The 17369-nt window shown below is 41.9% G+C and overlaps 1 protein-coding gene across 4 annotated transcripts in view; it reads left to right on the top strand.

The window, feature by feature from the left end:
• The window catches only part of LOC147240719 (RNA-binding motif, single-stranded-interacting protein 3), a 287130-nt gene that overhangs the window by 248178 nt on the left and 21583 nt on the right, over positions 1-17369 (top strand). For all 4 annotated transcript variants that reach the window (XM_086194098.1, XM_086194100.1, XM_086194099.1 and 1 more), the window contains 3 exons: positions 132-175; positions 3532-3628; positions 7078-7128. In XM_086194098.1, the coding sequence (XP_086050224.1) occupies positions 132-175; positions 3532-3628; positions 7078-7128 (192 nt within the window). The remainder of the gene's footprint in view (positions 1-131; positions 176-3531; positions 3629-7077; positions 7129-17369) is intronic.

Consider the following 17369-nt stretch of genomic DNA (forward strand, 5'->3'; position numbering starts at 1 on the left):
AAATATACATATGGAATAAAGATATTATTAAAAGGTTACTTTTGTAATGAACAATTTATTTATTTTGTCATTTCTGTGTAACATTATTTTACAGTCATGATGTAATGATTGGGTTTGTTTTTCTCTTTCAGACTGGCATGGCGTTAACATATGATCCCGCAGCAATGCAGAACGGGTAAGAATCCATCCTTGGCACCTTCTAATACACTCACCTCTTGGCTCATGGGACCTCAGTCAATACTACTGTCATACATAAAGATTAATGTAGTGTCTGCACTTTACTGTTTGATTAAGTAAATCTTTATAGACCTCAAATATCGGTTTCCATCGGTGGGGTCGGGTAGAGAATGGCGGAGGTGAACTGAAAGAGCTAGTTGGTGTTGATGTGTGTTCTTTTTTTTGGTGTCACGACTAAATAGTCCAGCAGTGTGTTTTTGTTTCCCCCCGCTGAACTGAACGGAGGAAAGGGACTGCTGAATCTCCCCCCTTGGTCCCTATGGTCATTTACAGGAAGCTCCTCGCTCCCCACTTCCTAAACCGATTATCCTCCAGTGACTCAGAGTCCATCTCAAGAAAACACTGGATGAATAGCATTTTCACTGAAAACTCACCGAATTATAATCCCAGCGATATTTTGCGTTAGGCAGCAGAGCCACTAGGGATGCGAAGATTGTTTCTTGTTTCTAGCCGAAGTTAAGACTAATGATCATGTTTCATGCATTAAGGAAATGGAGTGAATTAAGCAGCAAAGACTGTGGAAGAAACCAACTTAATTCAAGTGTGAAAGCAATGTAGGAAATGAAGATGCAGTTGAACTAGAAGAGAAACGGAAGTGTCACACTCTGCTTACTGGCGAATCAAAATTCAGCTGCTAATTGGATTGGTGAATTTCAAATGTAATCATGATGGAAACGGCACATATATACTGCATATATTTATAGGACCGGATTTACATGTTCTAGTTTGTATTCATATCTGAATAAATGTAACCATATACTTTCAGGGAAGGCTAGAAAATACACTGTCAGTCAAAAGTTTGGACACACCTTCTCATTTAATGTTTTTTCTTTATTTCCATGACTATTTACCTTGTAGATTCTCGCTGAAGGCATCAAAATTATGAATGAACTTATATGGAATTATTTAGTAATCTAAAAATTGTGAAAGAACCACGCATGCAGAGACCATCCTTTCACCTTTTCTGCATCGCACAAAGACACGGCGGGTGGAACCAAAGATCTCAAATTCGGACTCATCAGAACAAAGCCCAGATTTCCACTAGTCTAATGTCCATTCCTTGTGTTTCTTGGCCCAAACAAATCTCCTCTGCTTGTTACTTTTCCTCAGTAGTGGTTTCTTAGCAGCTATTAGACCATCTCCTCTGAACAGTTGATGTAGAGATGTGTCTGCTACTAGAACTCTGTCTGGGCTCTAATCTGAGGTGAACCATTGAATGAGAAGGTGTGTCCAAACTTTTGACTGGTAGTGTACATGTTGTATTCCATTTTGTGATGAAATTCAACTTACTCAAAGAAGATATAAGACTTTCTACTCTTCTTATATTTTTAAAGTGACATGTGAGAGTATTTCAGTGGAGAAGAAGGAAATAATTGTTTTAAGTTGTCTGGGAATTCCACTAACGGATAAATATGATTTTTTGCAGGCCAAATAGCCCATAACAGACAGTGCTATCTGCAGTGCTATTAATCATTGACAGTCCTTGTGTTTGGTGTCACTTCCTGGTTGATCTTATATGAACAAACTATAAATCTCTGTGAGAGAAATTCAAAAAGGCTTCTTTTTGATGTAGAACGTTTAGAGCTGGAATAAAAGGCGTGTCAACATATGAAAATCACAAATGGAAGCCTTTTCAAACATGTGTTAAGACCCGGCTCTTACACACCACGACAAACAGGAGACACACCATGATAAAGTTAAATCAAGACTGCTTGATTAAACCAAAGGTAATTTAAGTCACCAAATTAAAGTGATGCATAACCCCAAAAGTCCTTTTTTTTGTCAGACTCTCAAGTACTCACAGTTCCGTGTCTTGAATTCCCCAAAACATTTTTTACCCTTTACAATACTTCTTTGTGATGCCAAAAAGCAAAAATTGCCAGCCACATACTATTATTAGCTGATTTGAATGGAGGCCGACAACTAACAACAGCAAAAGTTTCTAAAACGCACTTTTACTCACACAAACAGATCATTCAGTATAATCCGTGTCTGTTTTGTTTGTTTTGAGCTCAGATTAATGTGTTTGTGAATTACTGAGCAATACAGCTGGATAAAGAAGACTTGATTTATACCAGGCTATGTGTTTGGACAGTTTTGCTGTTGTAGTCAGTCTCCATTAGCTTCAAGCTAAGCATATATGGCTAGCATTTTCTGAATACACAGAGTCACTGAGAAGTCATGCAGGAGGGGAGTTAAAAAAAACCTAACTTGAAAGGAAAATGATACTTTTCTGCAGTATTATTAAAATGTGGAGAAGTTACTCTAGCTAGTGTTGTACACATGCAGGAGGAATGGATATGTGTGTGAGGGTGTTGGAAGGTTTAATTCTTTAAAGATACTGTAGTAAACCCAAAGACCTCAGCGTTTCACTGCATCTCAGTTTAAATCATCTGGAAACACACCTGGATCCTGAGGTGTTAGAGGTCATGCTGATCAGCCAGCTGCAGGACACACTGATGGATGAGTGAAGCAAGAGGAAACGCCAGAGGTCATTAATCCAGTGTCATGTTTGTTAGCAGGTCTCAGAAGTTTTGGGAACTCATGAAATGTCAAGTTGATTAAACTACATAAAGTATGTTTTTGAGCTTGAGTTATAACTTGAAAAACTGCTCCCGCTGTGTGTTAGCAGAACTTGGCGTCCTCAGTCCTTGTACATAACCTTCCTCGGCGAGTAATATGATCCTCAGCTCCTGTGTCTGGACACTGTTGGACATCCCTCTCAGCCTCTCGGGGGATCATAGTGACTTTGAGCTGCAGTAGACCCTTAGAATCGAGATAAAGTATTATATCCGACCACCTCGCTTCTCCAGAGCTCAAGTCAAACCTTACCTTCTTTAAATGCAACCAGTTTTCTCCAGGCTCAGCACACAAGCGTGCTACTTAATCCAGGCAGCCAGCACGGTGCTGTGTAGCCTTAAATACTGGAATCAGTGCGAATCGAAAACAGACAACCTAGTTTATTATTACATATGTTGGAAAAGCTCCATTTGATGTGGAAAATGCCATAAGACAGTTCATTAAACTTTATGTGCGAAACACAATATATGTGTAGCCATGAGCAAGCTATAGGATAAATCTAGTGTGTGTTTGTGTGTGCCAGTCAGTTTTTCTTACTTAAATAGCTAAAGAAACCATTACATGCGGACAGATGTGCCATGTTTGTAGTTTTATTAAAGTAATAGAATTTCTTTCATGCGTGATGCAGAATGCTAGATGGCTAATATGAACATGACAAACTGATTTTGCTCTGTTCTCTCTTCCCTCTTCATCCCTCCCTCTGTCCCTTCTCAGGTTCTACTCCTCGCCTTACAGTATTGCCACCAACCGCATGATCGCACAGACCTCCATCACGCCCTTCATCGCTGCTTCCCCCGTTTCCACATATCAGGTGGGCCATAATACACTGCATTATGGAAGATTGCTGTCTGTGGACTGAGTGTTTGTGCGTGTGTGTGTGTGTGTGTGTGTGTGTGTGTGTGTGTGTGTGTGTGTGTGTGTGTGTGTGTGTGTGTGGAATAGAGGGGGGTGGGTTTGATTTGTGTAGGGAGATAGAAGAGAGGGGACGGGCTGCAAAACAGCATGAGGTTCTCTCCTCTAATCATTTCTGTGCCGCTCCAGCTGTGCTCGATGACATCTGTTTCGGAGGCAGAGAACACTACAGGCATCCGAAAACAAGCAACAAAAAAGGGATTAAAAAGGCTGACAGGATAGAAAAAAAATACCCATGAAGAATAAAAGTGTCTAAGAAAAACAAACACTTTTCCTCCCTCCCAGTTTTCTTGATCTTCTTTGTTCCCTCCAAGCTAACGCAATGGAGTCTCATTTTATTTTATTATTTTATTTTTACTAACTTCGGTACAGTCGCTTCTTCTTCCAAAGTGAATTTCCACATTGCTCACGGCTGTGATCTGTGGAGTGATGGAACAGAACAGAACAGGAACGTGAAAATTGCCTGTGTGAGATGTCAGGAGTGTTAACAGTTTTCCGTCACCGCACATTTCACGCGGCACCCTTTGCTGAATCGAAACATCAAGAGGCGCTGCCACCGTGCCCTCCCGCACAGACACTATCGTTTAACATCAGTTCTGTTTGGTATGCAGAGACAGACAGACGAGGAAAGTGAGCGAGAGAAAAAGAGATGAGGGATAAGAGGAACAATAGCAGGGACAGATGGAGGGAAAGACAACCATGGAAGGGGAGGAAAGATAGTCAGGGTGGCGGGGATGGCGTCGGCCCAGGTGGTGGAGGCGGCGGGTGGGGGAGCGTTGTTGCTGAAGGTTGCTGTGCCCGTCTTTGCGGCACACTTGATTAAAACTGGTCCAGTACCTGCGGTGGAGGGGTAGGGCGTAGAGGAGGAGGAGGAGGAGGGAGAAAAGTGGGCCAGGGCGCGTCTCTAATCCTCTCTCGGAAGGCTTCCCAAATTGATTTATCAAAAACAATGGCCAGGCTTTTGAGGAATATTAATCCTCACAGTTTCAATATCGGGCAGCTCTGCCACCGCTTCCTGTAATATTGCCCTTCAGCTAGTCACGGCAGGAAGGTGAGTCCTTCATCTTCTGTTCAAGTACAAAGAGAGAGGAAAAGGAAAAAGACAAGACAAGCCAGGCAGACGTACTGTATACACTACACAAAAGAAAATCTCTTCCTTTTAATGATGGAAACTGTCTCCTTTGTGATGAAAAATTCAGAAATGACTATACATGACTTTTATGTTTATGTTGAATGCATTTTTCTTGCGCTGCTGCTGCTGCTGCTGCTGCTGCTGCTGCTGCTGCTGCTGCTATACTGATGGAAATTTGCAACGACCCATGCCAGGAGCAGTGCTCTGGTGTTCTCTCAAGCCTGGCTCCAGCAAGCTTGAAAGCTGATTGGCTTTGTTTCCTGGAAAAACAGCTTTGATGATCCACATGACAGGAGCCAGTCCAGGCCAGATCACTACCAAGATCTCAGCTATAGCGCCGCCAGCCAGCCAGCCAGCCAGCCATGGCCTGGTTTACATCACTGGCTACTGGCTCCTAGGCTGACTAAATACATGGCTCTCCTGTTGGATATGTGTCCGGCTGGCTCGCTAACTAGCTAACAGGCCGATTGTTTGGCTATACATGTGACTGCTTGGATGGGTGGCCAGCTGGCTGACCACACGCCTGGCCAACTCACCGACCGTCCGCCTTTCTGGCTTATTAGCAGGCCGGCAGCTTTTAAATAGTAGCGCAAGCTGTTAAGTTCAGCCAGAGGTAGGGAGCCTCTTAGGTCATTATACCATTCGCTCACACTGAACCTACTGAAACTGCAGAATAGCTTCCTGATGTGAGCTAATCCAAGTCACTCATCCAGTCTACAAGTTCAAGTTTCAAGTCTCCACAAGTTTTATGTCTCGAAAAAGTGATGCATTTTCCTTTCACAGCTGTTAAAGGTTACAGTTACCTGATGCTGTTTCACTGATGTCCCTCACTTGAATGTTTTTGATTTTGATTCCTTGTAACTTCAAGGATGTGATAACAGTCCAGCAAGGTTATTGCATGTCGCTTTCTAGAAAAGGCTTCTAATAAAAATTTTAATTTGTAATTTGTAATCTAATTTTGGATGCAATGAATGTCTCATCAGTTGTAGTTCAATGATTTATTACATTTTTAACTACAAGGGCACTCAGAGAATGCAGACCTCCACTAAGGCCAATTATTTAAAAAAAAAAAAAGAAAAAGAAAGAAGAGAAAATGTCCTCAGTGGTTCAGTCCCCAAATTCAAAGGTTCATTCCTCGGCCCATACTACCGAAACAGCTGAGGGTGGCAACATAACAGACCTCATGCATAAAATGTTCTTTCTGAGATTTATTCACTCTAGATATATCTAACCCTCAATTTAGTCTTACAGAAAGGAAGCAAAGCCCAATGGTCGTTTGTGACTTCCTCATGAATAAGGACCACAGAACGCTGGTCTGACATGTCTACATTTTCGAATGCCGATCTTATTTGCTTTACTCCATCACTCTGCTGTCAGTGTCTGAAATCACATGATGGTCCCGCAGCATCACGATTGGAAAAGAAAAACGCTGAAGTTATTCGATTAATCACAAGCTCTTCTTCAGCTGAAGTGAACAAATATTGGCGTGTATAAACAAAAAGACTTGGCTTAATGTTATAGAATATCAAGCTTGTTTGGTTGTGGATCCAAATCATGGGTTTGGGTTGGCTCAGAGGATTGATTGCTCTTAGAGCAGATTATTCCATGTTTATCTTTGTTTAATCTAATCATTTTACCAGGATCAGTGGCCAGCCTGTGTGTTTGTGTGCTACAAGCTGTCTAATTCCTCTCTCCAGCACATCTAAAAGCCCTGTTTGTTACTCCATTCCTTCGGTCTCTTGATCATTGTCTGTCACTGTTTCACCAGCTCTTCATCTTCATCACACATATTTGTACATTTACATTGCTTGACATACCTCAAAATTCTGGCCCTGAAAAGGAGATGCATTTCCCTCCACCCAGTTAGATAAAATCATTCTACTGGGAATTCGTTGGTCCTCATTTTGTAACAGGACTTGGTATGGAAATGGAATTAATGTTATTATCATAACAGAGGAAGAGACTAATTTATGGGGTTTATGCACAAGTCATACTGTTCGCAATTATGAGGAGGCATGAGGGAGATTTGCAGCCTCAAGACTTAAAATATTCTTTGGCACAGCTTAATCTTTGTGAAGTTCAGCCATTTCAGTGCACGGCAAGTATTTGAACATTTAGTGAATATTTGAACAGTATTTTATTGCTTTAAGCGGATAATACTGAAGGATATTTATATTGTCATCATCATTCTTACACTTCATGTCTTTTCCCCTCAGGTCCAGAGTACGTCATGGATGCCTCATCAACAATATGTTATGCAACCTACAGTAAGTACTCTACCATCCACCTGCAGAGGTTGCCCTTGACTCCCTGTTGGCGCCCACCTCTAGCAGAAAATAAATGGCTTTCCTTCAGTTTCTCGTCTTTGCGCATTTAAAGTTGTTGAAAGGTTTTCAGAGGAACTGAAAGACGGTGATGTTATGTCAAAGCTACTTCATGACATGGAGTTGTCTTTAAACGAACAGGAATATGAATAATAAGGAAAGATTCTCCCTGGAAAATCATTCAAGACACATTTTTTCCTTTGCAGGTCAAAAGTTAAACAGCTAAATTGCATGTATTCACTCACTCACTCACTCACTCACACACACACACACACACACACACACACACACACACACACTTGAAAATTCCTGGCTGAATGACTCCACCACAAGCCGTTACCATATATAGATCTGTAAAAGCATATTATCCCATCATGACAGCATGTCTCAATCTTTCATAATGATACAAATTCATTTAGTTTTGTTTTTTGCTGGGTTTTAGTTTAGATGTGCCAGTGGCTCAGCATCATTTCCCAGAAGACAGACAGGCTGTTGCCCTGGGTTACCAGGTCTAGACAGCACAGAGGAAAAAAAAAATTAATATTAATTAGATTGGCTGAGGTAATGCTAGTCACATTACATCCAATGGTATTCAGTCACCCCAGTGAAAAAAAAGAGGTTGTTTTCTAGGAGTTTTTATAGGGCAAAGAGTCTCCTCACTAATGAGTGAGTTAATATTTTCCTCATGGGTAAGATTATATTTTCATTAGCAATTTAATGTGTTTCAGTGAAGAAATCAAACAATTATTAAAAAAAAAACTCATGTTTTTTGAGCTTTAAATAGCTCTTCTTTTTCTCCACAACATGCATTACTAGGAATATAACCCAGAATTGCCTCTGTCACGTTGCAGCGCCTTCATAAGTGCTCTCATTTTGTTACTTAAAGGTTTTAAATTATTCTGCCAGAGGCTTTAAAGTTTGCTCGGGGCTTTTTGTGCCCCCTAAAGCACATTCAGTGTACTTTGTTCTCCTTAAATCTCAGTTCATTCACTGAAGGAGACTGGGAACTAGTCAAGGGAGCAGGATTCCTTAAAGTCTTCTCACTGCATCACAGAAAATAATTAGTTTGTTGTCTGTACCGTGCGGGGCAGTACAATAGAAAGTGCCCATGAGTATTTAAAACAGTGCAATAAAGCATATTATTGTAAAACGCTCTAGGTTCCCATCTGGACTGTGTTGTTATTTAAGTTGGACTTTTAGCTTTGGACCTGTTTCGTTTGTATTATCATGGATTGAGTTTAGATTTTTGTAGTATTTAATGTTTTCCTCAGTTTCCGTGTTTTAATCAGCTTCCGTTTTATTTTTGAAAGACCCTTCGCTCTTGTGTTACTTCCGGTCTTTGTCTGTTTCCCACCTTTCTTGACAGAATCACCTGTGTCTTGAGGGTCGATTTTGTTTGTTAAACGGTCGCGTTCCTCATAAGTTCCTGCCTACCTCGGGTTCTTCCGCACCTACATTTGGGTCCCGCCTTCACATATCTATGCCCCGCCCCCAGTCCGTCATCCTCCTGGTTTTAGAGTTTATATAAATATTATCTTCAGTTCTTCATCACCACTTGCTTTTACCTACATGTGGACAACAACCTAATGAGAACTCTTACACTGTTTTCAGGCACATCGTAGTTCAGTTTGCAAGTGTATGTAAACATTGCGCAGCAGCACTTATTTTGTTGATGCAGTCAATAAGTTTGTCTGTGTTAAAGAAAACACTGCTCTGAGAGGTACTTGAGTTATTTTTTTGCTAATGTTATCTCTAATGCATCGCCCAGCCAGATAATTCAAATCATGCTTTAGTATCACTGTTCAGTACTAATGAGCAAATGAATATGCATGCAGGTGAATTGGTTGCATCTTACAATTACGACTAATGATCCTAGATGCTAAGGAAGTATCTTGCAGTTCAGTGTTATACAGTGAAATGATTTGGTTCTTGGAAAAGTTGCCTGAGAGAGTTTTTCTATCACTCAGGATTGTAGATATTGAAGACTTCTAATATCATGACAAAAACAAGATTTGTATTGTGTAAGATTGCCATATCAATATCATTGGCGAAAAGAGCATCCTGGGCCAAGGATGCATAAAGAGTATGCTTATGTAGAGCAGAGTGTTAGTTCAGGAAGGCCACGATCACAACCCCTCTATGTCAGACGGTGATCACCTGACGACCCAGTCATCCCCCTCCACGCCCCTCCCGTCCTGTCTTGCTTCCTCTGTGTGTCATCATGCAATCATTTTTGTGATTGTGCTGCTCTCCCTGCTTCTATCTTTCTACATAAAGGCAAAAAAAAACTTACTGCAATGGGAATTTAGTGGTTGCTAATAAGAAGTACACATCTCTAATATTGTCATTGTTTAGCGTGTGCATCTCTACTTAATGTATTTAACATGATTTTTATTGTAATGTGATTATTGATTCAATCCAGGATAATGTTCTCCAGTGAGAGACAATAAAAAGAAAATTTACTACGATTGCGAGACACTAATAAAGTCTATTTATAAACAGAATAACTTCACCAAGAAGTCAGATCTCAATTATGTTGTTCGCATGAATCAGAAAGACGACTGTTGAGTCCCAGCAATGGTGACAAATGTGGAGACTGCAGAGCTGAAGGTCCAGTACTTACTCACTGGAGGAGTGTTCAACCAGCCGCACGCCTCCCCGCTGGGCCCATTTACCACTCTGTCCTCCCCATCTCACTTCCAGGCCTGCTGTGGGACAGTGAACATGTAATCTGGTCACAGCAGGTCATCAGACACCCACCCACACACACACACACACACACACACAGGCACACACAGATATACACACCGCACGCACACCCCACCCAGCTGCCGTCCAATCCACTCTGTTTGCCTTTCAACCTCCTGACCCTCTGCCTTTTCTACGAGCATTTTAACTCACCCAGCCTCTTCTTCCCTGCTGGCGCTCGCTACCTTTGTAGTTCAGGCTGCACTCTCCTTGTGACACTTGTTTCACAGAGGATTAAAGCTGGCTCGCAGACAAGCTAACTATTTTTACTGCTGCTGCCTGTCGGGAGAGAAGATCTGATGGGTGGGAAGATAGAATGAATGAGAGACACATTTTTAACTAGTGTCATCGTGGAACAAGCGGTGTGCTTGTTTGCACTTGTACATATGTGTTGGTTAGACATGTGTGTGCATGTCTAACCGATACAAACGTGTGTTTATTTGAATGTGGGTACCATTTCCTCAGCTCCTGGCATCTTCTCAGCCACTCCAGTCATGTCTTATTATGGTTTGTCTGTCAGCACGCAGAGGGAATATACACAGCCTCCTCATGTGTGTTTGTGTAACTGCTCATGTTTGCGCGCTACATGTTTATATGTGTCAGGTTTTGCCATATGTGTGGTCCATACCCATCCAGCCTGTCTGACAGGCGTCCGTCTTCCCGCCTTATGTCACGAGACCTTTTGGAGCCGTTGGCATCAACCAGTCATCACGTTGTACGCTTGTGTACATCTCATCAGCTGATGGTGCCAAGAGTAGCCATGTGGCCATATCTGTCCCAATGGCCGGGTCCTCATTGTGTTCCTCTTTGTCACCAAACGGCTGCTAGGCGCAAACCTCAAGCTATCACAGCCGTCAGTGGATCATAGCTAGCAGCCTGAATCCCTTTATGACCCATGCTCATATCCACTAGCAGCTACATACGCAGCAGACTGCCCTTTACACACACAGCCTGCCACCAGCTCAGTCAATCACAGCAAATTAGCCAAGCACGCTAGCTGCAAGAGCTCAGGGGGCTGCTCAAAGCATTAAAAAACGATTGATTGTGGAACGATTTGGCGTCTCTCACCACATATCGCGTGTTAAACCAATGACGCATGGTGCAATGGCGCCCCCGGTGTCCAGGCAATATGGAGGCTGCCGAGCATTGAAGGGAAAGAGGCCATAGTCAGACGATGTAGAATAAGACAGAAGAATAGAAAATACAAGGAATATATGTCTGCGTAATGTGGAATTAATTTTTACACTCAGAAGAAAAATTGATTCATCCAAACACAGGACAACCTAGAGGTCATGTGTCCTCGGCCTCCTTTTCAAAATGCTCATTTCACTTGGCATTAATGAATAGTTCAATCAACGGGGTTTATCATTAGTTTCCATCAACCTGTTTTGAAGTACAATTGTGAAGTATTAGGAAAGGCAGCTGGAAAGAGTGAAATTTGAAAACTAGCTGAACTTTTCACACCGGCTTGAGGTGGTTTTTGCCTATTTAATAAACACACAAAGCAGGAATCAGAAATCCCTGTTTTGAGTCTGCTCAGATGCAGTGCAACTTGATTTAACATTATTAATTCAACAACATTGTAGCTGTTTCCCCCTCTGTTCTCTTTATAGATCTCAACAAGCTTTTTTCTTTGTCCCTGGACACCATCCACCCAAGGTCCAATACTAGCTGGTACTTTAAAAACAATTACAACCTGTCTAACCGAAGGTAATTCCTCAGGACCTCTCTCCACTTTCAATTGGCAGATTGGCTCTGCTTCTTCTTCCTCTTAGCCCAACATTGCCTATATCTCCATCTTCTGGTGCTCCAGAACCAGCTGTTGGAAACTAATTTGCCATTTCTCTTTTCTTTCTTTTTTTTTTGCAACATTTATAGAGTTCAGGATACGTTTCTCCTCCTCCTTTATTGTTAAATCCCGCCCTCTTTTCACTTAAATCGGCTGTGAGAGAGGCGACATTGACGAGCTTGCCAGCGCCTTAGAAGTTTAATTAATTTCAACAGAGCGCGTCAGGAGCAGTGGACACACAAGCATTGTACGACCTTTCTTCATGGACGAGATGTGGGCAGTGTTTCAAATCCACAGTCTGCGTCAAACGACATGACCAAGACTGATACATAATATAAAGTATACAATTCTCCTAAGGTCTGCAAAACGTAAAAAAAAGAGGGACGTCCCAAAGGATCTCGATCCAGGCATGGTTTTAATGGATCCTTATTGGCAATGTCGGCCCCTTCTAGGAGGTGTTGACCGTCACTCACAGGTCATATCAGCTGCTGCTAATTAAGATTGATTAATTAAGTCTCGCTGTTGTTTTGGTGCGTTATCTGTTCAAGGCTAATGACACTCTGACTCTGTGCTTAAGGAGTTGCATTTAACTATCGCCTCATATGAAAAATTGAAGCTCTCAGCGTTGTCCTTTTCAATCTGAACCTCCCAGAATTTGTTGGCGGCAGGTGTCCCGTGTTTAGGCCTCGCTTCAGGCCAGAGAACCATCTGCGGGGACCAGGTTCTATTGTTTATGGGATCGTAAAGTGAAAATCCGCCACTTTTATGAGCATGTCCAATCTGTGTTGAGTACATTAGCTCTCACTAGGATGCCAGCTTGTTTGTAAAAAGATGGAAAGGGCCAGTGTAGTGATATATTATTAGAAACCTTGTTAATTAGCTGATGCCGTGTTGGTTTGTGTGCTTTATTGAGCAGGTGAACAAGATTTTCTTGTATTGAATGTCGGTGGAGTGGAGAGCTTGATCCTGCATCTGTTTACTGCCCAGTCAGCTGTGAGTATTGAGGTGTTTGTTTTTATCTGACTAGATTAAGTTTGACAAGTCCGCCCATACGAGACTGGACTCCCACAGAGGAGCCAGCAGTGTGTTAGCAATAAGAGAGACAGTGAGGGAGGAACCATCTTTAAAATGTGTTTATCCCCGATTAATGGGTGAGATGCACTTGGCTTAGAACTTAATAAAAAGTGACAGTGTTTTGTTTTTTTTTCTTTTTTAAAGTGGACTTCTAAATTAGGTTATAGTTTGTTCTTCCAGGCATTGTTCTGCTTTCTCTTTCCCTCTATTTATAATTTGTCTTCTCTCCTTTCTCCTCTCATACTGGGTCTCAGATCTTCTAATGTTGTGCTGTGTTTGGCAGGAAGGCCTTGGATGTCAGAACAGCATGACAGCTCGCCTCTTGTGTTCTGTACTTTGGTCAGTGGGCCTTGTAGAAGAGAAGAAGTGAAAGGCTACAGCCCCAAAAGACAAATATACACAGACAGCGCACGGAAACATAAGCACTCAAATTGTTAAAGTGCAGAAGCACATTCTGAGGGGTAAATCTCACTTACCTACAGGTCATCAATCACACACACTCCGATTCGCTTTACATTGCCAAAGAGCGTAGCTGCAGTGCCAGCCAGGCGCAGCATTGCTGTCTTTTTTTCTTTTTTTTTCCTTCCTTCCCTTCACTCTGAACTGTATGTGCTCCAAATGTGTATTTGCTGGAGTGCACTGGCCCTTACATACCGCAGGTGAATTATTGAATTCCTCTCAGTTGCACCCCAGCCAGCACTCCCTGGCTCCAGCTTTGGATAGATGCTCGCTGTGCCTCTTAGAATTGGACCATAACTATCTGCCCTCATTGGATGGGGGTGAATCGGTGCACTGTGTGATACCCATCTCGCCGCTTGACATTAAAAACACTCTGCGGATTCAGAAGGGGAACATTATGTCGGTCTCCTGGATTTGACTGGCGAGGCAGAATTTGAGACAGGCCTACAGTCGCCCTTGAGTTGCTTTCACCACTCCCCTCTCTCTCTCCCATCCTCCTCTCTCCCTCTATACATCCCCTCTCATATATCTCTCTCTCATTATGTCTTACTCCATCCCTCCAGCTTCTTTCTTCTTTGGCCCCCCCCCCCCCCCCCCCCCCCCACAGCTGCAGCTCCTGTATCGGTGCCTGCAAAAGATCATCTGTTCAGGGTTAAAGTTTCAATCATAAAGGAAAGATATTGTTGCAGTGCCACAGGGTGACTGACAGAGAGAATCAGCAGTTGCAGTTTCTATATGACCTCTTTGAAATAACCTCCAAAACATTGCAGTAGGAGCAAGAGAGTAAAGCTGATGTGGACATTGATATTTTTTCAACAGGATTACAAATGTTTTGGCGTAGAAGAGTAAATATTCTGGACAGATTCTTGTGTACCAAGTGATTTATCTGTCTATAAAAGGCAGTAAGAGTAATAAATGAGTGCAGTCTGGGTGTTGGAGGGGATGGACCTCCTGTGAAGACGTGACGAATACACAATTCATCTTGCAACCTTATCGTCTCTCTTACACACGCACGCACACACACACGCACACATACACACACACTCCAAATCTATTCAGATTCTGTGTTCTCGCTGACATGCTGAGGGATTCTTTTTGATAATAACCTCATTACCATCAGCATTTTGATGAAATTAATAGATTCTATCTCTCCTTTTCGCGCGCTCATGCACAACTGTTGTCGTGAATAATCTCAATAATGGCCAATTAGTAGTTGTTACCATATTTGGACACGTAATTTTTGCCCTGACAGCACATCATTGCAATTGGTGTCATTTGAAAAAGAACGCTATTGTAATTCAACCCGTACCATCGGAGCTATTACACGTGATGGACAGACAAATGAATCAATAAATGGAATGAAAGCGATCCATCATCTCATCTTCATTTCATTTGTGGAGCACAAATAGATACACCATAGATAAACATTGTCAGAGGTGAGGAATCCTTCATTGGTGTCACATTCCACATGTTAATCGGTTAACATACACTGTTGTAGCCCCCTTTGCCTGCTTCCTTTCCACAGTAATTATCCCTTTTTCCCTTTAGGTTCCCCTTGTGTTTGCACATCGGCTTATATCCTTGAAAATGAGATTTCAAATTTAAGCACGGTGACAGAGGCCAAGATAAGCGTCCGTCTGCATCAATGTCATCATCCGTTCATTATTATTCATTTCTCCTTCGGCCTTAAGTGTTGGGTAAAACACAGGGTTCGCCGATATTTGGAGTACTTTGCAGAGGCTCATGCTGCTATCAGTAGTAATAGTAGCAGTAGTAGTAGTAGTTGTAGTAGTATAGTAGTGGGAGGAGGAGGATGATAGCCCTGGTAGTATATTTGCCCCAGGATGGATTCATGCTGTGGATTAGAGGGAAAAACCCCACATGATGGCTTCCTTTTCTCAGCCTACATTAATAAAAAGGTGCCTGAGGGTGTCTGGGAACCATGGTTGAGGGAGGCGAACCCAAAGCTATGGTAGCATCTGGTACAGTGTGAATAAAACACACATACAGAAATGTGTGCACAAACCTTCCTGAAAGCAGATAAAAGCTGCACAGCTCTTGTGTTGTACTGCTTTTGTTTTATTTAGGTGTTAATTGATGACTTCTTTTCCCTCATTCAAAGCGGTCAGTATAAGTTGCATTTTTAAGAATATTCGGTTTCAAAAAATAGGTGCCACATTGTCGTCGTCGTTTTTTTTTTCTTTAATTCTAAAATTGTATTTGACGTGCACAAACACACTATGAGTGACAGGCAAGTTAGTCTGAGCTGTCGTCGTGTACATTTGTATCACTTTTACTGCCTATTTTGCAAAATAATATCCTCGTGTGAGTCAGTTTGAACTGAAAATGCAGATAAAAGACCTGCACTCTTGCTGTCTTTTCTCACAACACTCTGTAGCCAAAGTCTTTGTGGATTGTGTGTCACAATCTACAATATATATCTTCAGATGGCAAACCAGAAGTATGCAGGATACCAGGCGTTCTCTAGCTGCCAGTCAAACATCAGCAGATGTTCTGGTAGAGCAACAGAATCTCCAGACCGATAACAACTGACTAAACAAACTCCGTCTACGTGCGTGTGTCACTGGAGATGGAGAAAGCTTCAGTCCTCATGCTTCAGCAGAATCGCTCAGTCCCACAGTGTGAAGCTGGAGCACCTCTGCAAGTACTCACGCAGACATAAAGCAGACCTACACACACACACACACACACACACACACTCACACTCACCCAGTGTTAGCATCCAAAACCGCAGAACCTCACATTGAGAACCCAACTGTCAAATACAGAGAGGAATGTGTAGAGTAAAGCAGAGTCTCTCTTTCATGTGGACAACACAAGTGATGCTTTGTTTGACTTGAAGTCTCAGGGATACAGCCGAGGCTTTTAATGTGACTCTTTTCTTCTCTGTTGTCTTTTTTTTTCCTCCCCCAACATTTCATCCGTGAGAAAGCACATTCAAGCTTTTTTTTTTTTTAACTTTTCTTTTTTTTTTTAAATTTTCCAACGTTCACGGACTCTTTCTCACTCCTGCCTCTTCAGGCTGTTTGCGATGTTGTGTATATTGTCCAAGTGATGCCGTATGAGGATCAGTGTGAGCTTCTCTTTCAGGCCCCGGGCTGTTTTCACTCAGAGCGAGGCCATTGTCACCGCCTGAAGGTTGCGATAAATCAGCAACACTGTAGATTGACAACACTGTTGGATGCGATAACCTGCTGCAGTAGAAATGATCAAAAATGGTTTGTGCTATTTGGATGCCAGGCTCAAACCTTTTAGACACTGATCACAATTTTGAATTCTGATAATAGACCTCAATAGAGAAGCTCTGCACTGGACAGAGAAATGCTTTTTTATTTTTTTCTCCTTATCATTTTAAAAGCTGATTTTTTTCATTGTGATGATAGTTGAATGTGAGCCATTCTGCTTTGCATGTAATAATATTCCATTATTCACCTCAAAAATCTGCATTTTTATCCTGTATTTCATGTTTCTGGCCGGATCTCCCTCAACTGCTTCACTAAGTAGATAGAAAAATATTACAAAGACTGTTTTTGTCACTTTTATACACATAGTTGCTGGCAATATATCAGTCCACATGCTTGTTTACAGTAATCAGTCCCACTTTGGAGATTTTTTTTTTATTCACAAAAACACTAGTGTATTTTTTTTTAATAAGCGTGAAAGAAGATAATAATTCTATTTGACGAAAAATGCTCAGCTCTGGACTTTGGCAGACTGACTTTACCGCTTGAATGTACTCAACTTACTGCATGTAGTAGAGATCCAGCGGCCATAACGGCTCAGGCGGTAAATATACTCAATATCTGTGTGGCATTTATGAGGTTGCCTCACCTTTTTTTCACTATTGTTATTTCAGCAAATTCAGCGACTGAGTGATGAATACCAGCTGATACAGATCAGCAGTCCATCTGTGGTAGAGCACTCGCTGTTGACTTGTAATGAGCAGCCATTAAAAAAAAAAAAACGCTGCTGGTTGTAAGATTTCTCCGTGAGATTTCTTATTTACTCTACATTGTCTCCGGTTGTTGTATCAATGCATGTAACAAGCGGGACTCTGATATCATCTGTGTCCTGTCTATAGAGGGATCAATAT

This window comes from Aulostomus chinensis, chromosome 22 (assembly GCF_037954235.1).
Source record: "Aulostomus chinensis isolate RoL2024-O1b breed Wild chromosome 22, RoL_Achi_v1.0, whole genome shotgun sequence".
Lineage (NCBI taxonomy): Eukaryota > Metazoa > Chordata > Actinopteri > Syngnathiformes > Aulostomidae > Aulostomus > Aulostomus chinensis.